At 52.6% G+C, this 23,596-nt stretch overlaps 4 protein-coding genes across 4 annotated transcripts; all 4 read right to left on the bottom strand.

Annotated features, from left to right (window-relative positions):
* Nucleotides 1-2,262: 2,262 nt before the first annotated feature.
* ETH_00015310 (uncharacterized protein) lies at nucleotides 2,263-3,643 on the bottom strand (the record flags this gene model as incomplete). The annotated part of the gene is made up of 4 exons (XM_013376026.1): nucleotides 2,263-2,618; nucleotides 2,804-3,025; nucleotides 3,130-3,226; nucleotides 3,371-3,643. 4 exons carry the CDS (start codon nucleotides 3,641-3,643, stop codon nucleotides 2,263-2,265), a joined length of 948 nt encoding a protein of 315 aa, XP_013231480.1.
* Nucleotides 3,644-3,669: 26 nt separating this feature from the next.
* ETH_00015305 (Rhoptry neck protein 5, related) lies at nucleotides 3,670-8,656 on the bottom strand (the record flags this gene model as incomplete). The annotated part of the gene is made up of 10 exons (XM_013376025.1): nucleotides 3,670-3,740; nucleotides 3,991-4,398; nucleotides 4,637-5,051; nucleotides 5,167-5,324; nucleotides 5,458-5,529; nucleotides 6,030-6,260; nucleotides 6,479-6,713; nucleotides 6,825-7,930; nucleotides 8,037-8,054; nucleotides 8,230-8,656. 10 exons carry the CDS (start codon nucleotides 8,654-8,656, stop codon nucleotides 3,670-3,672), a joined length of 3,141 nt encoding a protein of 1,046 aa, XP_013231479.1.
* A 280-nt stretch (nucleotides 8,657-8,936) lies between these two features.
* On the bottom strand, nucleotides 8,937-9,644 carry ETH_00015300 (uncharacterized protein; the record flags this gene model as incomplete). Its single annotated transcript, XM_013376024.1, has 3 exons — nucleotides 8,937-9,064; nucleotides 9,178-9,354; nucleotides 9,575-9,644. The coding sequence occupies 3 exons, from the start codon at nucleotides 9,642-9,644 to the stop codon at nucleotides 8,937-8,939; spliced, it is 375 nt and encodes a 124-aa protein (XP_013231478.1).
* A 2,356-nt stretch (nucleotides 9,645-12,000) lies between these two features.
* ETH_00015295 (Formin 2B, related) lies at nucleotides 12,001-23,596 on the bottom strand (the record flags this gene model as incomplete). The annotated part of the gene is made up of 11 exons (XM_013376023.1): nucleotides 12,001-12,878; nucleotides 13,186-13,990; nucleotides 14,244-14,513; nucleotides 14,712-15,068; nucleotides 15,231-15,458; nucleotides 15,663-18,068; nucleotides 18,251-18,975; nucleotides 19,123-19,369; nucleotides 19,648-20,263; nucleotides 20,365-20,861; nucleotides 21,143-23,596. The coding sequence occupies 11 exons, from the start codon at nucleotides 23,594-23,596 to the stop codon at nucleotides 12,001-12,003; spliced, it is 9,483 nt and encodes a 3,160-aa protein (XP_013231477.1).

The following is a 23,596-nucleotide window of genomic DNA, read 5'->3' as shown; positions in this document are numbered from 1 at the left end:
TGGTTGGTGTAGGATCTACAGAGTGGGCTAATTGGGGCAACCACAATCAAGTGGATGTGTGGCTCACTTCCAGATTGCTCTACAGCGAAGAGTCTGATGGCTGCATTCAGCCTGATGGCTGCATGTAACCCATGTATTGACTGCTAGATGCTGCACAAGAAAGTTTCTGCAACAGCTCCACCCTGTACGCCACCGGCGTGGGCTCGACTCTGCTCATGCTTTTGTTGTTGCAGGGCACAAATTCCCTCAGCGCTCAGGCCTCGCAGACGACTGTTGGCGGCGCGCGACTTGCTGCTGCTCGGTAGGGTGTAATGCTTGCCATTTGACACAACACGAACAATTCGGTGACTCACTACAGTCCTGCTTGCATCGTTTGCGCCTTGGTACTTCTCCTAGTAATGCGTGCGGGGCTTTGCTATTGCTTTTGGTGCTGTATCCTTGCTGTCGATACAGCAAAAGAGTCGCCACTAAAGGCGCCACGTCTACTGCCAACAGCGCAACAACTACACGACCCCGCGCCCAAGCCGCAGGAGCCAACCAGGGCATCTTGAAATTCTACACAGAAGACGCTCCAGGGCTGCGCATGTAAGGGATTTATTTAGTTGCATGCTCTCCTTATCGTATAGACGATAAGTTAGTGCTACCGTACATGCCCTGACGCTCACTGTAGAGACGCACTCATGCGCAGAATACGCTTGATGGTGGGGCGGTGTTTGCGTTTTGGTTTATAGAGGACCACAGGCGGTATTGATTATGGCACTGGTTTTTATGGGGCTGGTTGTGATGCTTCACATCGTGGGTAAGGTTCGCCAGAGCCTTTATAGCTAATTTCTAGAAGCATACCTTCGCCGCTGTAGGCACTTCCGCCAAACGGCAAGGAGTGACCGTCCCTTTCTCCGCGACGACCGATTTGTTTTTCGTGTGCGGGCGTGACCGAGCGTGTGAGGCTTTTGCTTGTTTCGCGGCTGTAGCTGCATGTCGACACGGCATGGAGCCGGTCGATGAGGCTGGTACCACATTTATAGTGTACATTGTCAGCCCGTCTGGGTTATAAATACTACACCGAAGAGCTAGCTTATCAGACCTACCACGTAGTTAGCTGCATCTGCTAGCGAGCGAAGGGAACGATAAATCCGTTGCTTTTCCAGGCAACGGCTATTGTTCAGGCGAGCTGGATCGCACATGACTCTGCAAACAAAGTGTAGCAACTAAACAGTGCCTAAGTTGCCAAGCGGCGGTTGTCACAAACAGCTTCAACCTATAAAGATAACCTGTTTAGGTGCTTTGGAGCCGAGTTGCTCGCTCTTTCACGGCAAGTTGCATGCACTAAGTCGTGCCTAAGCAGCCAAAAGAGAGAAAATGAACTCTGGAGTCAAGATTGTAAGGGATGCGCATGGCGACGGAGCCAAAACAATGGCAATGCGTTTCCCAGGGCTTGAGGAACCCCCACGGGAACTACAGCACATTAAAAAGACATTGTTACTGCGCGGCGGTGTGGGTGCTATTCGGGACAAGCACGGTGGCTTCATTTAAGAGAGGGTCTGACAGTGGTACAGTCCTTCTCCGCACTGTGGTAGGAGGCTGTGCTTGCTGCTACTCTGTGTTGAAGGCAGGAGAGCTGCTTTCAGGCCTATGAGCAGCCACTCACGCCCATTCGCCGCCGTGCGACCTGATTTTCATAGAAGCAACAGGGGACTACAGAGCAGCCACAGGTCACCTTATCCACATCTACCCATCCGCCGTTACTAAAGTTTAGCTAGGACTTCATGGCGCAGAGGGCGCGGCGGCGCCTGCGCCTGGAAGCCGACTGTACCATGGACCCGCTGGTTCTTGGGAGTGGAGCACAGGCGCTGCGCGCACCGAACGATTGCACAGTTGGAAAGGGTTTTGGGCCGTGGAGGATGCTCACGAACGATTGTAAAAGGAAAAAGGATTAGGGACTGGAAACCATACGGGGATTTCGGTGTTGTGGCAAGTGGAGTGAGTTGGAGCATTCGCTCCACTTACGTTCAGTAGAACCCTTCAACATCAGTGCTCTCTCGGTAGCCCAACATTCAGTGCTATCTTTGACACAAAGAACTGCCTTTTGCTCTGCGCAGGAGGCAGTACAAAGCCACATAAATGCACAATGCAGCTTGCATGAGCGGCATCGCTATAGCAACCCGAAGGAATCTCAGCTACTAGTGCAGACGCCTATGCAAAGCAATTGCCCACCGGCTTCCGGGTCTTCACTTCCGATAATGAAGTGCCCTCCCTGAAAGTCTATAGGTCTCCTAGGGCCCTTCCCAGTTCCTGTGAATGCAAGAGCTTCGGGTGTCCTAATGCTTTTACTGCTGGTGAAACACTGCCGCTTTCAGAAGGATTTTCAAGCCACTGGCTAGCAGAGGGAAAGGTCTGTAGCTCCTTACCACAGCTCATGTTCTCTGGCCGGAACGTTAACGTGTGCTCGAAACGATACCTCGTGGAGTCCCAAATTCCTGTGCCAACATTGATGATGGCCCATTCGTTGTTCGCCGCTGCTCCCGGGAGGCTCTTCCTCTTCCAGGTAAACTTCTTTGAAAAGAAGTTCCCGATGGCTCGCAGCTTGCGACCAAGCCGCCTGCCAAGGCTGCGGCGAGCTGCGACATTGCCACGCAGCACAAGGAGGCATTAAGAGCCAGTAATGTAACATGAAAACTTATTCCGTTGCACAAAAGAGACGTTCAGCGGCATTCTCAGCGCTGCTGCGTCCTTCAACAAGCGTCGGCAACATTGGGAAGTGGCTTGATGCTGGATGAAGTAGAAATTACTTTGCTTGACGTACAAAGTGCATACTGAAGCATTCCCTCCCTTGCAGTTTGCCGGAAGTCTGGATCGACGAAGTCCCTCATGAATGGGCACTTCAAGTTCATCACCCAGGAAGCTTTCATTGAAGACGGGGTTAAGACAATTTCGACTGTCTTATCCAGCTCTCCTTCTAAAAGTAAAAAGAGCTTTTTGCCATCAGTTGTTTTGGGGACCCCAGCCATGTTTTGCATGACGAAATCTGCAGTGAATATCAGCACAGTCGTCCTGTTGCTGTTACACTTTTGCTTTTAAACGATCCTAGATAATGCAGACAGGCGCCAAAGGCTCGCGAGAAAAACTCACCTTTGTACTTCAAACACCAACTGTCGAGGACAAACTTCGAGCTCAGAATTTGGGCAACCCATTCGTTCTTCGGTTCTCCCTTTTTAGGCTGTTTAGGCTGAGAGGGTAACGAAAATGTAAGTACTGCATTTTTCGCATCTTTTCCCCTACAGTTCCGTGATACTAGCTGCTGCTAAAGAGGCAGTGAGCAATGCCCTTGAATAAAGGGTATACAGAAAGAGCGTCTCGGCCTGTAGCATACTGATTTACTGCGCTTGGCTCCTTTACTGTCTTTTGGGGCCGCTGGCTCTTGGGGCTCAGAAGGCAACGTTGGGCTAATCTCTGCCTTGCATCGAGACGCGAGATCTTGGGCTACTCGAACAATATCCATAGGATCAGAGTACGTCGCCATCAGCGTGTTTAAGTGGTACTCCAAGTCAGACGGCTTGACAGGAACAGGCCGTAGCTTCAGGATTGTTGTGCCAACTGTCTGCCTTTTCCCTGACGACTCTATGGTTGCCACAACTCTGCCCATGTCAATACTTTTGACACCTGCATCGCTCATTCATTTCGCTGTTGGACTCTCTGAGGCCGCCAGCGCGCTGCAAGGGCCGCCAGCGCGCTGCAGGGCACTGAACAACGCTGACAGAATAACAAGCTGTAAGGGTCCCAGTGATTGGCAAAACGGCGCTCTTACCTGCACAGCCGCTTTTGATTAATTCTTTAGCCACATGAATTAAACCCTGAGCTGAACACATCAGAAGAAAGCAACAGCCAACGCATTGCTTTTATTGCATTCACTATTGTTAAAATGTATCAAGTCAGAAACAGGTGGTCGCACAGAAATAGGTAGGGAAGCAACTGGTGTGGCTTTTAGCTCACGATGTGAAAAAATGTTGTAGTAAAATATCTTCTTTGCCCTGGGGATGCGTGGATCACTTATGTTTAGCTTTTCATTATGTGGAACCATCCACTGCCCAACAATGCCGTGAATGAAAGCTATGTATGCGGGTGCAATAGGAGAAGACGCCTGTGCATCGATAACTGGCTGGAGGAACCTTTTATGAAACATGCTCGAAAGTTGCGTGATTGCATGGAGGGCACCTTGAAACCCTGCAGGGTCGCTTGTCTGTTGCGCCTCAGCTCTCTCTTGAATTTGAGCCCAAGAACCTGGAACTTTCATCTTCTTGTTTTTCCTGAGCATTCCCGCGAAAAATGATTTGACGGCAGCCCCCATGCGCTTAAAAATATTAGTTTGGAACTCTTCAGCGACTGTGTGCAGAAAGAAAGCTGCAAATCCAACGGAGCGCAGAAAGTATATAAATGTGATGAATGCAAAGAGAAAAATCGAGATTTCAAATAAACGGTGAAACATTTCTGCATGGACAAGCACAATTTACTAGGTGTGTTTAACATCAAACTGCGAAGCTATAAATGAGATATGCATGGATTGAGGCTATTAGTTTGTATGTCACGCAGCACTTTTTAACGCGTAGTAGGGTTTTGAACTTCACATATGCAAACGTACCGACTTGGAGCATCAGCGACGCCATCATCCCGGGGAATGGCTTGAGGATAGAGTCGTCATGCTGTCGGACTGCAAGGTCCATCTCGAACCAGAGCTTAGAAAATATGGCGGCAACTTGCCTGTCTTTGTCAGGAAGTTTGGCTACCTTGCCAGGCAAAAAGCCTTCGGCAGCATTGCGGACGGCACGCATTTGCACCCAGGTGTGAGCCGCAAGGTTGTACAGGTGCTGTGTGCGTGGTGATTGGAAAAGTATGTTGACGAAGCGCTCCAACCCCTCAGCGTACTTTTCGATTGCTGTGACAATACGCACATCTAGGGTGTCCGTTTTCCCACGCTTGTTGTTCGTGTCAACCTTCCAGAGATTTAAGACAGTTTCCAGTGCCTCTTGGAAATTGCCGTTTGCCCGCTGTTGGGACTGAGAGATACATGCACAAATAATCGTTGCGCCTTCGACAAATCACTGCTTAGAAACTCTGCAACAGTAAGCTTAGCGTCATAACCAAACTTCACTTGTATCCAGCCAGGCTTACTGAAGAGGGAATATGGCCAAGACCTCCAAAGAAAGTGGCGCTCAGTGTGAGTCCACGGTAAGCCGCGCTGTTCAACCGAGTCAATGTGCTGTCTAGTGAATAAACGACACTGGTCATCACTATAAACGCAATAAAAAACACAGGATATGAGGCGTGGTCTGAAGGCGCGCATGAGCGCAGATGTGCCCTACACTGCCAGTTGGCAGAAGGTGATTCATCTGGAGAGGATGAGGTCGCTCTGAATGGTGTATACAGCACCAAAGGCAAGGGTGTATATGGGGATCGACATACCGTCTCCCGCTTTGGTGTCCGTCTTGGTGTAGCAATCCTTGCCACAAACATCGAGAAAGCCATACTTTGGCGCTGAAGCAGTAAACAGAGGAGCCCTCAAGATGTATGCTACGCATTGCTAACCGTGATTCTGCACGCCTTCAGAAATTCTGCCTCCTTGGTAGTTCAGGTAGATGGCAACTTGCCTTTCTTTGCTTTCTTGCTGTCTGCAGCAGAGCATATGGTAAGCATACGTCAAAGAGACCGCTCTCAGCTAGGGGACACACAACCAATGCAGAGTACTCTTAATTGGCGAGCCTGAGTACGTGAATTTGCTTGCCTTCGTGAACACTGTTCTGAATTTTCCTCAACTCTTCAGTCACTGTCTTGTCAACAGCTGCTGGCATCGTGGGGATAATTCCTGCAACAAGCATCGTGTCCCAAAAGCGTTATATGCTCCGCGGCAAAGCCCGCGCATAGTCCACACACACCTGGCAGGCTGATAGACCTTGGAGTATACACAAGAATCAGATGCTCTGGAAGCGACGTCCAATTGTGACTGCCCAATGTATATCCGGAAAAATTTTCATCACCTCGCGAGTAAACCGACTCACCTTGCTTTTCAAGGAGCTCCGCCCGAAGCCTGAGCTTCAAGCTTGCCCCATGATCTTCCTTCACCATTGAAAAGAGTTGCGGAGAAGAAAAGTGTTGGTGGAATATACGACGAGCATCATCAGAGTATGACTTACTGCCGCTGCTTGTTAAGGAATTGAATGATGGCGCAGGGGCGGTGGCTTCTTTCAGCTTAGCAATGTGGCTCTCCACTGAACACAATGGCCAGCACCCACAAACCACATTTGGCGACCTCTGTGTTCAAACATTAGAAGGCTTATCCAGTAGGAAATAGTAACAGTCAAAGCAAAGCACACATGAATCTGTTGGTAAGCACTGTAACCAGCTGACGCTTCAGTACCCTACTGCGATGCTTTTGTAGTGGGCAATGAGGCCTTTCGGTCGCCGCAAAAATCAGTTCTACACTCACATAGTTTCTTAACGTGCATCCTAATAGCTTCATTATCATGAAACAGGGTCACTGATTCATGAACAACCTCGTGCGCCTTCCGTAGTGCCCAGCGTTCCACAGCAGAGGCTGCGAGCGCTCCAAGAGACTGGGCGGGGCTTGTTTCTGCACCCTTGTCAGCAATTACACTTGGAAATACCATCGACTCCGTAACGCAGATGTCATTTGTGGTCCCTGTATTCCCAAGAGCGTAATCCTGAGGAACCGCACGTATTCGGAAGGGATGAAAGAACAACAAAGGATGTTGGCAACGAGGTGACAATCTTGCCATTCAACTGCTCTCCACAAGCGGCCGCCCTTGGCTTACCACTTGTGCTCCATGAAAGCGCGCACCAAATGCTGGTGTTTCTCCTATAGAGTCGTAGAAGGGCAGACTTGTCAAAGGCACAGCTGTACCAACTAAACCTGGAACACTAAACTGTGCGGCATCGACTGTTCCAGCGAGTCGGCTTGATGTTATTCCACTTTGTCCGTCCCCAAAGCGCATTATGTGCACACCGGTTTGGCCTATTTGATTCCATGGACCGCCTTCTTGCTCAACAGAACTGCTTTGGATACTATGTACGCCTATGGGCTCTTGTTTTGAGGGCAATAGGGTGATATGTGCACTTGTCTGACCCTGTTCTAAAGGACTGGAGCTTGCTGGTGCCGACTTGGGTGAGCTCGTCGAATGGCTCATTGTGTGAACATTTTCTACATTTCCAGGAGTTGATTTGGCGGGCATTTGTTGAGTGTGAAGAGAAGCTTGACCCTCCTGATGACTGTAGACGCCGATGGAGGCCGAGGAGGATGATTGCGCTCCATGAACAGGCGAAGCCTCACCAAAACGCATCAGTCGAGTGGCCATAGGAGGCCCGTCAGGTAACGTGTAGCCCTGTGCGCTAGCGGACGTAGACCCAAAGTGAAGCTGAATTGACTTTTGTGCTCCTTGAGGTGCTGAGGCAGGATGGCCTTGCAGATGGATTCGGGAAGTATCGGCCTGGTTAGTAGACGGAAAGCGCGTTTGGATACTAGTCCATCCCGACTGTCCAGCGCCGACTATGTTTCCTGTCGGGGAAGGTTGCTGACCAGACAATGCCACTGTAGGTACAGACAAACTTTCTTCATCACCAGCTTGCCGGTAAGCGCTAGTACCTGCTGAGATCCTGGCAGCATCGCCGGCAGTGGCGCTTACTCCACTTGCTGTGCCATGTCCTGCACTTTCCGTCTCTCGGCTCTCAACCGCAATACGTGTGGACCCAGGAGTGACTAAAACGGCTGGAACAGGTGGCACGACGATGGGGCTTTTTCCACTCATGTCAACTTGAGGGGTCGACGGAATCGTTAGAGGCTGCTGTGTTTGCTCTACAGAAACTTTGGCCCCTTTTCTGCTTAGCTGAGTTCTCCCTGATGACGTCCTTGTGTATTTTACCACTACAAAAGAATAGAAAAAAAGACATTTAGAACACAACGAATAAGGTGAAAACATCCTGTCGGCACGAAGCCTCGCGAGATTCCGTGTTTCACCCCAGATTCTTACCTGTTATGGCTTCGGGTTCTGACAGCACCGGCAATACAAGCACACGCACACACAAATCTTGCTCATGATCATAGTGACCACTGCATTCGCCGAACTAGCAAGATTCATCTAAAGGCTGTTGTCACTGTACGACCAGTATCCATGGTTTACGCAGCGAACTGCGTAGGGGTTCATGTGGAACATGCAGACGCACCGTCGACTATCGACAGGACAAGCTCTATCACCTGAGAGCTCATTCTTTTTGGAAGTCCAGCATACGCTTTTCCCGCGCTCTGCAACTTGACCCTTTCGTTTATCGCCGCTGGTGGCTCTTGCAAGTGCGTTGCTGTTAGCTCCGCCTTAAGCCTTGCAACGCTGCACACGAGCGTGTCCAGGTCTTGCAGAGCCAAAAACGCCTCCGCCGTTGTTTCCTCAGCGTTCTTCGCCTTCGAGCTAAGACGATTTAGGGCCTCTTCAATGATGGAGACGCAGAAGGGTGTCAGCGGCTGGGCGAAAGAACTACCTTGGACGAGAACAGACCTAAGTAAACCCTCAACTTCGCCGGGGTCAAGCTGGATCGACGTGCCCTCAGTTGTTGCAGCAGCAGCAGACACGATTCCACCGAGAAGCTCCTTAGCCATTCCCGTAAGCAAAAGCGCTGAGCAGCAGAAAACAAAGGCAAGGATGCAAGGATCAGCAATGTGCAAGTGCATACTCGATTCCGAAGCATTACCAAAAACATTTGACTTGAAAAAGTTCTAGCAACGTAAGGTGCACCCAAAATAATAAATCTGATCGTCACGCTTACTTCCAGCCTGAAGGTAGAGGGCCGCTGAACAAGCACAGCAACAGCGGAAAGAAAGCACGCCTCACGCCTTACATATCAGTCCCTCAGAGCATACGCTCAGTATCGCTGTCATTCTAGTCAGAAAGCTCCTGGACTCCGGTTTTGCTGCATGCTACCTTGGCTAGTGCTGCGCTGCACTTCGAAGACGAGCACTTACCATCAAATATTTTCATTGCTGCTGTAGTCACCCCCGCCAAGCCACCTTCAGCGCAGTCGTAACAATCAAAGAAAAATACAAGCTTGCAGTTCAAAATTAAAGCTGCAAGCTACTTTGATTTGAACGTTTCGCAACCACAGAAAGAGTAGCAGGCTCACTGGACCCTCCTGCAGTGTCTCTTGCACGTTGGACTTGCTCGGCGTAGCTCTTCGCAAGCTCTTGTTGGCGAGCCGCCTGATCACCCAGAGAGGGCAGCTGCACCATGCTGGGCGCATCTGTCTGGTTTCCTTTTTTTTCTTTCTTTGATTTACTTTTCTTTCGGCCAGGAAACTTTCCTGAAGAACAAACACACTGCAGCAATAATTGTTTCGTTTAAAGTCTTCGACGTAAAATGGAACTAAACCTCTCGACTCATTCCTTTGTATAGGCTAGATCTAAGGACACTAGCTATGGAGCATTAAGCTATTTTGTCGAGCTGCGGAGACAGAATCATACTGAAGAATTGCTCGAAGAAGAGTGGTACGAGTAACGCACAGCACACGCAAAGACGCTCACTGCTGTTTCCATCGGTCTGTTTCCTGCCTGCCTTTGCTTTTGCACCCATTTTTCCCTTGGCCTTGGACATCCTCTTGAGCTCTTTCGCTTCTGCCTTTCGCTCCTTAAGTGACTTGTGGACAAACTCAGCGCCTTCTGCTCACCCTCAGCACACAGCTCTGCATCATGATAAGAGCCTTCGAAAGCTTGAGCAAAAACATCCACTATAGATGTGTTTAAGTCTACCTTGCATCACCTGTGCTCACCTAGCTGTTGTGCAGTGAGAGTCGCCGCTGCATACTCTCTCAGTGTGATGCAGAAGTGGGTCAAAGATGCTTCTGGTCCGCTACAGTGGCCAGCAGGGTCTTGAAGCGCCCCAACATGGGATTGCTGTGTCTCCACTTCTACTACTCTCAAAAGACGAGCATCTGTAGAAACACGGAAATGTGCACAGTAATGAGTAAAGTGGGCGTATAGCCATCCTTTGGCAGGCCAATTTCCAGTGTTTCACCAGCTCAAAGAAGTCTAGCAGGTGTGTAAATCCACGTAACTTGGACAGGAACATTCGTAGGCCTTTGCTTGCCTTCTTGCAAATGGAAGGAGGCGCCAGCTGAAACCAGAGAGCCTTGAGTGGCGGGTTGCACCTCGAGAGGCCGTGCTGCATAAAGAGAAGATCCAGTTAGCACCTATACTAGCACTCATAAAAATGGCCATAGGGCGAATGAGAAAAGGACCTCCATTCGTCGCCAACAGGCATTTCAAGGACTCAGAGAGGGGCTGAGACCTACGAGCTGCGAGCGCACTTTGAGAAACGCGAGAGATTTCGACGCTCGTGGCACCGAAGTCATGCACAGCTGCAGCACACAAACTGTACCAAAAGGTAGCGGATCTATTGGGCTGTTCATTAGATGTACATGACGCATCAAGCACTTTGCATGCACCCACAGGATTAGGAGAAACCTGTAATCCGATTTTTACTGACCTCCTCTGTGACAACACTTAGCAGTTGAGAGCTACTCTCTTCCATTTTCCTACCTATCTGTTGATTAGCCAAGCAAGGAATGGCTTCCCAGGTAATGTGTAGCACCAGGACAACCGGCAAAACTGCAGCAAAGCTCCAGAGCATCCTACAAAAAGTCTGTTTAGCCCATTACACATCCATTGAAACATAGCAGCATCCTATAAAGTACTGCATTCATGAACAACTCAGGAGAATAAGCGTTGTGTTCCCAGGCGTGGTGCTGCTGTTGATTTATGCTGAGGGCCAAAGTGCTCGCCCATTCCGCTTGGACGAAGAGGGACCCTAGCCAAATGTCTGCGGGCAAAGATTTGCCTGCTTATATGTTAGGCTTTCAATAAAAGCAAAATGTTTTTTGGCATTGGGGTTTGCTGGGAGACTTGAAGGGAAGGCTGCACGCACTGGTCAGACGCGTCATTTTGCGGCAAGTCGGCCGCAGACTACGGCGGCAATCGTTCGGTAGGGACTTCTCAGCTGTGGGAGGGCTTCTCATGTAAATGACCTATATCCAAAATAAATGTAGAAAGTTAACATTGTAAGTGTTTTGAATTAAACAGCGGGGCCTCGTGTGCGGCTGCGCAACACTGGGCCGGTACAGGCAGACCACGGAGGACCTTGTCCCTTCCAGTAGCAAAGACACCGCGGAGGCTCACCCACTTCAACCCTTGGAGCGCTTATTTGATTCATTCACTTCCTGCTCACTTTTATTCAATAGAGCATTAGCAAGCCCAAACGGGACAGGATAAGGAGTGTAGGAAGATGCCAACGGAAAGTTGGAAGTAGAGGGTCGCTGGAGCTGACTACGGGGCTGCTGGTGGCCCGTAAAGCCTTTCCCTTGGCAAGACAGCCCATCGGCGAAGAACCTGACACTGAAATTTGATTTATTGAGGCACTAATGAGTGAGAATATCTCATAAACTACGCTGTAAGTACTTCCCTGAGATTCGAGGAACGGCAGGCACGGAACAGTTCGGCCCCTCCTTGACTCCTGCACTTTCTTACAAAAACGCGGGAGACACTCTGTACGTTTCGTTGCTACCAGCCTCGCACATCAAATATGCGCGTTTTCGGAAGCGGTATGGGCTAGTTACTCCATACAAAACGTGGAGCACCGGAATTAGAATGCGGACACGCCTGCCGTGGAGCCCCCTTTGACCACGTGCAGTGTTTCTCTACACGGCAAATAATATCACTTTGTGATCTGCAAAATAAACTCAGATATCCAAAGTAAGGAAAACAAATAAATAAAAGAAAGGGCCTTAAGCTCGGCGTGACTGCCAGGCAAGGTCTGAAATGAATCTTGCCCCTTTTCTGATTTCCCTGAGCACGCAGGGCCAGATTATGTCTCTCCTCTATGTTGAAAAGCCTAAAAAGGACCACCTCGAGATTTAAAGTGCCCCTCAGGTGTTTGTGCCAACAAAAGACTACTCCTACTGCGGTTGGTGCTTTTGCTGTTGTTCTTCCGCCTCTTTACCCTGTTCTTGCTCCTTTCCAGTCCCCTTCAATATTCCCAAAGCTGCACATTGAAAACGTGCAGAGTGCCTCCCCGGCACCACAGCAGGCGGCGGCAGCCGAGGTCTCAGGACTGGGCGACGCATATGTGGAGCGGTTGCCGGCAAATGTTCACGAGGCTGCTGTTCCTGTTGACGCTGCGACTGCTGCAACTGCCTGGGCACCACACGCGGAGGAAAAAATCGCCCACCTACTACGAATTGCGTCCCCATCTGCTGGCTCTGGGAGTCTTTCTTTGGTTGCTCCAAAGGTAAGCGAATACCCGGAGAACATGAAGGCGACTGTGGTTCGTTAGACACCTGCGGGGAGTCCTTAACCAAATTAGCAGGTTCCTCGTTCACTGCTGCATCTGCAGCAGCTGCTGCTGGCTCTGTAGCTCTCTCTTCTTCCTCCGTATGAAGTTCTTGAACAAACAGGGCCTTATTAATAGAAGCTGCTAGGTCCAGGGCAGGAAAAGATGGCTCATCCAAAAGTACATGCAGCGACGCCCGGTTGCTCCTCTCGGTCAGCTTTGAACTCCCTGTCAGCGCTCGACGTTTGACGTCCGTTCCCTGAATGCCGTTAGAACTGTTTGCTCTTGTGCCTAGAGCTTCTCGGCATCCATTTGGCGGAGCACTGTCTGGAAGCCGCACTATTACAGGCATTTCGTGCTGGTGGGCTTGCTGAATGACGCTACGGTCTCCTGGGACTGCCAGTTGGTCTCTCTGCTGCTTCTGTACTTGCCGCTCTGGCTGCTGCTGCTTCTGTCCTGTGCGCTGGAAAGTCTCTAGCGAGGAGCAGCTTGCGCTTCTTCTCGCTACAGCAGCAACACAACACGGCCACGAAAAGAGGGCGCGTGAAACAGAGGAAAATATGTAGTGCAAGCGGAAGAGTTCCTAAATCACGTATTGTATTCGCTACAGCAACAAAAACGGCAGTTCGGACACAGGACTAATTTCGCCAGTTAATGACGAGCAGCCACACACTAACCCCCAACCGAGAAGATGACGCTACCGTCTCTGTCTAAGGAAATTACAGTTCTGTGTGCATAGGATTAAAGATTTCATTTCGAGCTCTGCAGTTTTCGGCTGTGACTTAAAGCCGTGTGTTAAGCTGACACTCACGGAAATGCGGGTCCCTCTGAATAGTAGAAGAGAAACACGACATGCCTTGTTTTCGTACAGCTTTGGGTGTTCCGCATGCCGCAGTGGCAGGGCCGCTGCATTTCCGTGCCAAGGGAGCCTGCAGCGGAGAGTTGCCTCCTGCTTTTGCTGCTGAAGCTGCGACCGCAGTTTCTATTTTGCGCGTTCCGTCATCTCCACAAGCATTAACAAGAGCCGATGAATCATTTGCTGTTAAGCTAGCAGCCGCAGTAGCGGCTGTTTCCCTTAAGCTCCTGCTGTTGCTGCCGCCGCTGCTGCTACTATTGTTGCCGCTGTTAGTTGCAAGTAGTACAGCATAGCGTTTGGGATGCTGCTGAATGTCCTTAAGTGTTTGCTTAAACGTCACCAGGATGGCAGCCAAAGTCGAAAAAGGAGCAGCCTGCATGATGCCCCCCCAGCCTCCCCCCGTCGCCGCTGTTACAGCAGCAGCTGCTGCTGCTGCTGCTGCACTTGGACGCTGCGGCTCCTCCCCATAAAATCGGGCAAGCTCTGTTACCGTTTCTTTGCTCGCTGCATATCGCTGCCGAATGCGCTCCAAGCCAAGGGCAGCTTCACCGTGCAGACGGCGGAGCCTTTCGAGTTCTGAGGGCCCCCAGGGAACCCCGTGAGGCCTGGCCTGCTGTATTTGCTGTAATAAAAATTGTGTTTCCCTGTAAAGAAGAGCTGCTGCAGCATCCAGCGCCTCATCTGACAGCCTCGCTGCCTCTTCTACCAGCGGCATCTCTTGAGGGAGTTCTTCCAGCTTTAAATCTGGCAGCGACGCCATCTGCAAGCAGCATCCAAAAGCACCGGAAAAAAATAACATGAGAATAATGCCATTCCACGTTGAAAAATCTTGTTGACGGCGGGCGAGGGACTCGCACTCCGTATGACTGGACCATCGGCATAAAGTGCTGGAGTCTCGTTGGCGAGAAATGCCAGTCTGCTATGGCGCCGTGGCATGCCATCAGCAGTACTTCGTAGCACTAATTGGCACTAATTGTTCCTTGTGCACATAAATCACCGAGCCATATGCGCACCAGGTTGACAAGGATGTAATGCAGTGAGCTGAGGCGAGTATCGACGGTGCTGCGAAACTCCATTAGCTTCAGAAGCGAGGTGAGCGCAAAACCCCGGGTGGGTAGGCACTCCATAGAAGCCGCTGCTGCTGCTTCTAAGTCATTTTCCCCCGCTGCTCCCTTATGTTTCCCTCCGTCAACAGCAGCGGCTAGCCGCACTCCATGATTCACGTAGTTGCCCCACTGCAATACTGCCTGCAGCAGCACGCGAAACTTGCGGCTGTTTCGGCCCTAAGTACAGCAGGGAGACCAAACATAAGCAGACCAACAACATGAGATTCAAATAAAGAAGAGGGCGAAAAGAAACTCCATACTACTTGAGCTACAGGAAATCAAAAGCTAGCGAAAAGAAGACTGCTGAACAACGGACGGCATCACCAAGACCAACGTCACCCCCTGTAACGGCAGCGCCAGGCCTTCAGGACAAACCTGTTCGGCAGCACTATCCACGAGATCAAGAGCATCATCCAACTCTTTGATAGTCTTGGGCGCCAATATATCAAAGCGTACAATCCGAATCCTTGAAGAGACAGCGGCAAGTCGTACCAGGGGAAGCATTGCTGCTTCCACATCGCGTAATGGGTAGGAAGTTGCTGTGTCTGCTGCTTCATCTTCTGGCACCTTCTCACTGTACTCCTGTTGCCCCTTCTGCTGCTGGTCCCCATGCTCTAGATACGACCGAAAGCCTTCCATTTCTTCCGGCAGGGGGCACACCTGCTCGAGCCGGTCCAGGAGCTCTAGAGACAGGCCGCTGCTGTCAAGCTTCTCCAGCCGTGCTGCTGCTTCCTGCGAGCAGCAGGAACAGCAACCGCGAAACAGGCCGCCGTGAGGGTTACTATTGTTTCCCGAATCTCAGGACAAGCAAAGAACAGCAGCAGTTGCTGCACAGCAATGTCAGAAACACTGACCACGTGTACAGGAACGCTACGACATCAGCATCCAGAATACCTTGGTTGTGAGAGATAGCCTCGCCAGAACTATTGCAACATTTTGGGCGCGCTTGCTCGATATGATTTTTATCTGCTGCACTTCTGGCTTCTTTGTGCCTCTTCTGGTTGGTGCTGCAGCTGCTGCTGCTGGCTGTGTGCGAGAGAATAGGCGGCTAAGGGCTGCGCCGTCGACCAAGGCCGAGGGTCCTAATGGGCCTAAGGCCGGCATCTCGCTGAAAACAGTGCCCTAAAAACAGACATTAGATGCAGCCAACCTGAGCTCGCAGCTGGCTGCCTTGAATGCAACTGCCTTGCAAGCACAAACTGAGTCCAAAAGCAGCTGCAGAAGTAGGGAAAATTGCGAGGAATACATGCGCTTCATTTACTGCAGCTGCCACTGCTGCACACCTCCTCAGCAGCCTGTAGCAGCAGCGGCTCATACAAAGCTTACGTGAATTTTGTCGCCCGGAAGAGCCTTCCAATGTATCCTGCGACCTAAAGGTAGAGCCGCTTCTGCCGCTGCCTTCTTCTGCATTGCTGCTGCTGCAGCCTTGGGTGGCGGAGGCCTCCTGCCAGCTGGAGGACCCTTTGGTGGAGGCCCCGGAGCCTTCGTCGTAATTGATGATGTGGGGAGGCCTGGGGCATCGGCCCCTGCACTTGCTGATGCTGGTGCTCCAGCCGGTCCTGTCCGAGTTGAAGGAGGTGGCCGACCTGCCGGTGGCTTCCCCGGTGCCTTGGCTTTTGGCGCAGGAGGCACAGCTTTGTCTGCTCCTGCTGCTTGAGCTGGCTCTCTTGATCTCGCTGCTTCTGTTCCCATTTCCGCCTTAGGCGCAGACTTTGGCGAGGGACGAATGCCTTTGGGTGGAGGTCCCGGTGGCTTGGCCTTCAGCAACCCCTTTGAGGCTGCTGGGGACGGCGCAACCGTAACTGCAATGATAGTTGCTGCGGTGGTTGCTGCCTCAGCTGTTAAATGCCCTGTGGCTGCGGCGGGCGAAACGGCCCCGGCTGCTCCACATGCAGCATCTAAGGCTGCATCCGGGGGAAGAGACACATGTAGCAGTCTCCCGTCAGGAAGGCGCAAAGCAAGTACCTGACCGCTTGGTAGTCTTGTTCCTGAAAAAGCAGATGCTGCTGCTGCCGGTACAACTGCTGTAGGTTGTCCTACCGCAGCTCCTGCTAACGCAGCCCCTGCTGCTCTTTCAACTGGCTCCACGGACACCGCAGCCTTTACATCACGAGACTCCGTCTTCGGCTTTTCCTGTATTGGTCCTGGTTCAGAGCTGTTGTGCTGCTGCTGCTGTAGCAACTCCAATTGTTCACAAGACGTATTTGCCACATTGATACCGGACTGGAGCTGCACAGTGGATCCGCTGCATGCACCGCCCGTCTCCGCAAAAGCAGCGCCTAATTGCCGCTCTGGAGCGAAACCAGCAACCAGCACTGTGCAAGTAGAAACAACTTTTGAGCAAGGTATAGGAGTTCCTGAATCATGATTCGCAACATTCTGATCTGCACTAGGACGAGCCGTGACAGCAAGCGTTGCAGTAGAAACACCGCTTTCTGACTCGCAATTAAGCCCCGCTGACGCTCCAATCACAACCAAGTCACCAGGAGCACCAACAGCAGCTACTTCGGCTTCTTTGTGTAGGGAGGCACCAGCAGCGGTAAGGGCTCCTGGTGGACCAAAAGAAGTATCCGGCGGAGCATCAACCACAGAAGGACTGATACCAGGAGCAGCAGCAGCAGCCAACACCGGAGCAGGTGGTGAAATGGGATGATTCAGTGAGTGCAAGACACTGGGAAAAACTAAAGTGTCAGCTTTTGCCTCAACCCAACCACCCTGAGGTCCAGCCGCCTTCACACCAGAAGCTATGTGCAAGCTAGCAGCTGTAGTTTGCACTGCCGCTGCTGTTGCTAATGGCAATGCTGTCTCAACATTTTTAGCTGTAGACGGCACAGGTAGATCGTCGTGGACGGTAGGCATTTCTTCATATATCTGCCGCTGTTGCACGCACTCTTCTTCAACATGCTGCTTTTGAGAATCCCTTGGGTTTTCCTGAGCGGCTGGTCCCAAATCCAGCACCGCAGCCATCGGGGTTGAGCTTGGAGGGTCTTCTGAACTTGAGGATACAAGAAGAGGCACAACGCTTCGGCTGCACACTGGCGCACCCGGAAAAATCCGCGAAACTGAAGGCTTTGCCCTGTTAAAGCTCTGCTGTTGCGCTGTAGCAACAGCAACACATGCTGCTGTAGGGGAGGCGACACTTATGAGCCGTCGGTTCTGGCCAGGCCGCAGCGGGACGGGAGCGATTCGGCTGGGCCTCGGAGCAGGAACTTGCTGCTGTTGCTGCATTGATTGTTGGCGATGCATCACCCACTGCTGCTGCGCGACTGTTGATGCAGCAGCAGTAGCAGTGGAGCCAACTGAAGCTCCTGTTCTACAGTTCCCCTCTAAGTCCTCCCCTCCTTTTGTTACAGCTGCCGCGCACGGCGTCTGCGGCCGCTGCTGCTCTTTCTGCTGCTCTTGCGAACGTCCTGACTCGCTGATAGTCAGTGACGAGGCAGACTCAATCCGGAGCAGCTCCTGCTTCCGCTGTTTCTGCTCCTGGCGACGCAACTGCAAATATTGTGACACCTGCCTGTGAAGAAGGTTTTGTTGTTGCAGCCATGGTGGGGGAAGAGCGTGCTGCAACATGCGGGTTGCATGCAGTGCAGCAGACGCTCCCGAGCCAGCGGCTGCAAAGGAGTACGACAGGAGGCTCAGTGCCATAGAGAATTCATTGCTGCAGAGTTTCAGGGCAACAGCACAGCTGTCACTGCTGCATCCAGACGCCTCCACCAGCATCTGCAGCAGCCGCTGCAGCAAGCCAAAAGCATGAGCAAGCGTACGGGCTAGCAATCACCTGCGCGGCAACGCCGCAGCTGCTTAGTTCCACAAGCGCTGCAGGACGGGTCAGATAGCAAGACTGCCAGTTTCGACCACGAGATGAGTCGAGACAAACGCACACAAGCACCAAAGCAGCAAGCAAGTGACCTTACGGGATCCAGCTGGAGACGGTGTCGGGCGACGAAATCTCTGCGACTTGCTGTGGGCCGCTTGGTGATGTGAAGGTGGCGTTGAGACGTAACTGCTGTTTCTCCTGAGGCTGGTGCGGATGCTGCTCCAGCCGCTGCTGCTGCCTCAGAAGAAGCCAGCTGTGCTCCCTCTGTGATACTCACGCTGCTGCATGTACTGAAGCGGCGAGATGCTCGGAACTCCTGCTGTTGAGACAACTGATGCTGATTTTGCGAGTCAGAACCACTCAAAGCGTTCTCCCGCGGCTGCTGCCACCGCAACAAAGTGGACACAATCCCACTAACGATCGATTTGCTTGGGGGTGACTTGCCAGAAGGGCTAAATACGTTGCTGCTGCTGTTGCCGCTGCACATATTGCCTGGGAGATTCTTAACAGACGGGATGTCCCCTACACCAGCAGCACACAGAGAACGCTCGGAAGCGCTTGCTGTTCCGCCAAAGTGGCTTGGTGGTGGACAATAAGTGCTTCCTGAAAAACAGTTACTGTCACGGCACGCGCTGTTGAGACTGTTGCTGCCTCTGCAGCTACTACTGCTGTTGACCGGGCTGTTGCAGGTGCTTCCGCATTTGTGAGCGTCCTCCATGTGCTCAAAAATAAGAGAAACCCGAAGACGTTGTGGTAAAGGGGCTGGAGAATCCAAATCTTGTGCAGATAGTTCCACCACGGATTGATCCAGCGACAGAAAACCTGCGGCAGCAAAAGCAGCATAAGTATCAGTGCAAGGACCTGATGCCACAGTATGCTCTGTGAGCCGCTCAATCCCCCTGAGACCAAAACACGTATACTCAGCCTCTAGCAGCATCTAGACGGCGTGGCAGTATGCCAAATTCTCACCTGTGTGCAGAGCGTACAACGCGTATATTTGTTGCTGTTGGTGCTGCTGCTGATAATGCCTGCCGTGAGGGTGCATCTTCCGCTGCCCCTCAGGATCTCCAGTTTCAGCCTGCAGTGTCTCTCCTCGGAGGTGATGTTTTGGGGCAAGTTGCCGAATGGCAATCAGCACGTCACCGGACAGGACGAGTTGACGGGCACTCCCATCTCGCGCATGTGCGAAGTCGAAGACTGCCGATGCTGATCCATCCTGAGCAAGAACAGTAGCAGCTACGCGTATCGTGTATACAAGACATTTTCTTTCTGCCCCTGCTGCTACTGCTAGTAGCATCAAGTCTTAGTGCTGCGAATGCAACTGCCTCTCCAACAGCAAGGTAAGCCATGCTTTGTTGCACACTCGGCCCAAAAGGAAGCTGCCTGAACGAGGCGGTCGTGGCAATTAAAGTCGCAGCATTGCTTTTCGTTGCACAGACGAATGCCGTCGCTACTTGGGCTGCTGCTGCCGATCCAGCTACCATTGGGGCTCACAGGAAGCACGTCTGCAGCCATCAGCTGGTAGTCATGCGCGCAGGCTTGCAGAGCAAAGTGCGAGTGCAGCTCCCGCTGATGCTGTTGCTGCAGCCGCCTCTGTTGCAGATGCTGCTGCTGTTGGCGATGCTGCACCGCTGCAAGCAACTCCTCCGCGGTCAAAGGCGCCTCCCCTTCACTTGAAAATTCTGCTGCCTCTCCTGCGTTTGGAGATCCCAGCCAGTCTGCCACAGAAGACCCTTCTGTTCGACTGCTACCCTCAAGCGGGCAGCCATCCATAGAGCCAGCGACGGCTGCTGCCGCTGCTGCTGATGATGACCTATTCCACGGAATATGGCTTGTAGAAGTAACAGGAGGACAGCTGCAAACGTTGCTGCTGTTAAGGCACGGAGCAGACACCGGTAAAGACACATATGCATCGCAGCAAGCTCCTAAGTGGCCGAGGGGGCCTCCAGGGTCAAGCAGCAGAGGAACATCGTCAGGACTGGATGCGGCCTCGATTACTGCAGCCGCTGCTGCAGCAGAAACACTGCAGTCAGTCAGGAGCCTCGCCTGCTGCCGCAGAGCCCGTAGGTAGGGGTGGCTCTGCGCCTCTTCATTTTTGGGTCCCTCTGGCCTGCAGATGAGCAACAGAATAAAAAGCAGCGCCGACAGCATATCTGCCTAAGCTCCTAGCCGCACAACCATCCGGAATACAGCCGTTGAAAAGGAACGTACTGTTGTTGCGATCTCCCGGTTGTGCGTTGCTTCAACAAGTAACCAGCAAGGCCTTTTCGCTGTGACCGTCCGCCTCCATCGTTCTCCTGCTGCTGTTGCTCACTACGCTGTTGCTGAGTTCGTGCACTGGGAAGAGGATGCGCCCGTTGTGGGGAAACGAACTCCTCTGACTCAGTGCCACTGCTACCGGTATTGCTACTACAGAGCTGCCGTGGTGGATAGACAAGCGGCAAGGGGTTACTGGATGCGCCTGATGCTGTTTTTGGTGTCTTAGCTAGGTGCCGCATAAGAACACCAGATGGTCCAGCAGTGTCATCTTTCTTGCAACAACCGCTGCAGCAGCAGCAACACGTCGCCAGTTCATACACTTCGACGGCAATAAGTGCAGCAGGCGCAGCGAAGTGATCAATCAGCAAATTTTTTAGGCGCACTGCACGAGCCTCCACACCCGACGCAGGTAGCCTACGCGCGGCCGGTTCGTCTCGGGTGGCACGTCCCTGCAGCAACGCACACAAAAAACACATGAGCAGCAGAAGCGCAATCAGCTGTTGCCAAGAAGAAATACAAGTAGAGAAGTGAGGGAAATACAGACAGAAACAGTACCCACGCGGCCAGTGCTCCTCATTCGGCATAGAGACTCAGCCTCACTCCACAAAATTGTACACAGAGCCCGCCATATCGTGGAAATTAATTATCATTGAAACTTCCGGCTATCTGATTAATAATCCACTTTACTTTCTACACAGTTTTGCACCGGCAATAGTGAAAGTAGACCCACGGAATGCTGTCGAAGGAGAGTTTCAAAGTATGACAAATAACGCAGACAAGAAGGAGGCCACCGATCTGCTGATTTCCAGTGCAGCACCCCACCACCCCTCTGGTAGCTGCTGCCGTTGTTGCTGTTTGGGTTGCTGCTGCTCGCGCTGCCGCAGCTTCCAACCCTTAAGTTGTCAGCAGGATACGCGCACTCTTGAGCAGCTACTGACGCATTGCCAAGCATCTTCAGCAGCTGGTGCTGGGTTCCCCAACCGGTTGTTCCTGTGCTGCTACTGCACGCCATTGCAGCGCATGCAAGTAGCAACAAGGCACCACAGCCACTCTTAGGGTGGACGTTCACAAGCGCCAGGTTGAGGTGTCTGTCCAGCTGCAGCCAGAAGCGAAGAGAAGAACAAAAGTCTACGAGCACCTGCAACGGCGGTGCCCCGACTTCTGTTAAGCTGAATTCTAGGATCTGCCAGCCGAATGCTTCCCCAAACTCCGCCGTCAAGCTGCTGCTGACGCTGCTTCTGTTACTGCTAGCTATGGGGCTACTTTGCCTCGTGCGCGGTAGGTCACCGGTGGGGCATGAGCTTTGTAGCTTGCTGCTGCCAGCACTTCTACTGGCAGTGCTGATGCTGCTGTATGTGCGACGGTTACCACCTCTTGAGTATATATCGAAGATTACAATAACGGGCGGACTAGTCAAGAGGCGGCCAAGCTGCCTCAGCGACTCACGGCGCTTCGAGTCAAAGCTGTTACCCTCGCCGGCAACCACTGTGACAGCTCCTCCAGCTGTGACTGCTGCTCCCGGTACCCCTGCTGCAGCCTCACCTCCTGTGGCTGGGCTCCCATGCTCCTTCGCTGCAGTAGCGGCACTCACAAGCAGAGCAGGAGCAGCAGCAGCCGACGCAGCAGCAGCAGCGGCTGCTGCCGTTGCCTCAACGGCAGCAATGGCTGCGGCGACCGCAGGCCACGCTGCAGCATCTTCTCCCTCAAGCCCCAACTCTGCAGCACTCTCAGCAGCAGCTGTTGCTGCTGCTGCTGCCTGTGCCACGAGCGAGCACTCTTCCCCCCAGATGGGACCTTGTTGCTGCTGCTTTTGTATGGTGGTGCGAAGGTGCCTATACAACCCATTGAGCTGCGTAAGCCCCGACGAGCCGTCTGTTGCCGTTGGCACTTGCTGCAAAAAACGGCGTGGGAGCGAAAGCAGAAGCTGCTGCGGCAACTGTGAGGGCAACGATGAAAAAGAAGCTTCTGCTGCTGCAGCAGCCCGTGCCAGACCCTCTACGGCAGCAGCTGCTGCCGCAGCTGCTGGGAGAGCAGCAGCGCCAGCAAGGCAATCTGCAGCGCCCAAAGGCATAAGCCCTCCCCACCTGGCAGGCAAAAGCAGCGACTGCAGCACGGACAGATACAACAGCAACTCATTAATGCCGTTGCGCTGCAACACTGCAGATGTAGAGAGGCCCCAGGGGCTTCTCATAGCTAGTAGCCGGGGCCCAATGAGGCATATTTGTGGGGGTGGGGCTGCTGGAACTGGCAAGGAGGGACGGCACAGAGGCTGCTGCAACTGGGACAGCTGCTGTAGATGCTGCGGATACGTCGCCTGTTTTTGCAGTGTTTGCATGAACATGCGGACGGGAGTCTTCCACTCTGCGGCAGAAGCGTCAGTAACGGGAAGTGGCGGCTCTCGCTGCCCTTGTGATGCTCCAGTTACAGGTTGTTCGCGGACTTGTGTGGAAACAGTTGCCATCGAAGGTCCCTCTGTGTCCGTTGCAGTTGTTGCCGCTGTTGCCTCCGCAGCAGTACCCGTTTCTGTGGCATGCTGCAGCTGCCCTGAAGGCGTCTTTGGAGTAGAGGCAGGGCTGTCTGAGCTGCGCAATTCATCTGCTGTTGCTGCTGCACCCGCCACCAAGAAGCGATCTGCAGCCAGGCGGCATCTATCCGGAACAGTATTCTCATAGTATGCTAGCACTGACGATTCTTTTGCTGTCTGCCCTGATGCTGGTTTTGCTGGTGCCACTGCGTCTCTCACTGCCGTACCTGCATGCTTGGGGGTACCCGATGGCGCTGCAGAAGGGGCTGCAGCAGAAAGCCAAAGGGCCGATTGCTTTTCCTCCAGTGCGCAGCTGATGGACGTCACATTAGCGGGAGTGAAACTCCCTTGACGCGGGAGCCTGCTCTGCAACAGCAGCTGCTGCTGCACGTCCCCTGCCAGCGCCTTAGAAATTTCCACAGTGCCGTATAGCTGTTCCTGATGGTGCTGCTGCTGGACCCGCTCCCGATTACTATGAACTTCCTGCAGCTGAGGCAGCTGTGTACGCGGGCTCAGTAGTGGGACAGGATAGCTGTAGCTCTCACCGAATGGACTGGAGGAGCTGTTGGTGTGCCGTAAGGCCTGCTGTTGTCGCTGCTGCTGCCCTCTTGGCGGCTCCGGCGCACATTTGGGTCCGACCGCTTCATCTGAACCTCCCAT

The sequence above is a fragment of the Eimeria tenella genome, genomic scaffold, assembly GCF_000499545.2.
Source record: "Eimeria tenella Houghton genomic scaffold, Eth_scaff31, whole genome shotgun sequence".
In the NCBI taxonomy this organism is placed as follows: Eukaryota; Apicomplexa; class Conoidasida; order Eucoccidiorida; family Eimeriidae; genus Eimeria; species Eimeria tenella.
Note: the sequence above shows the minus strand (reverse complement) of the source record. Positions and strands in the feature narration are given on the sequence as shown.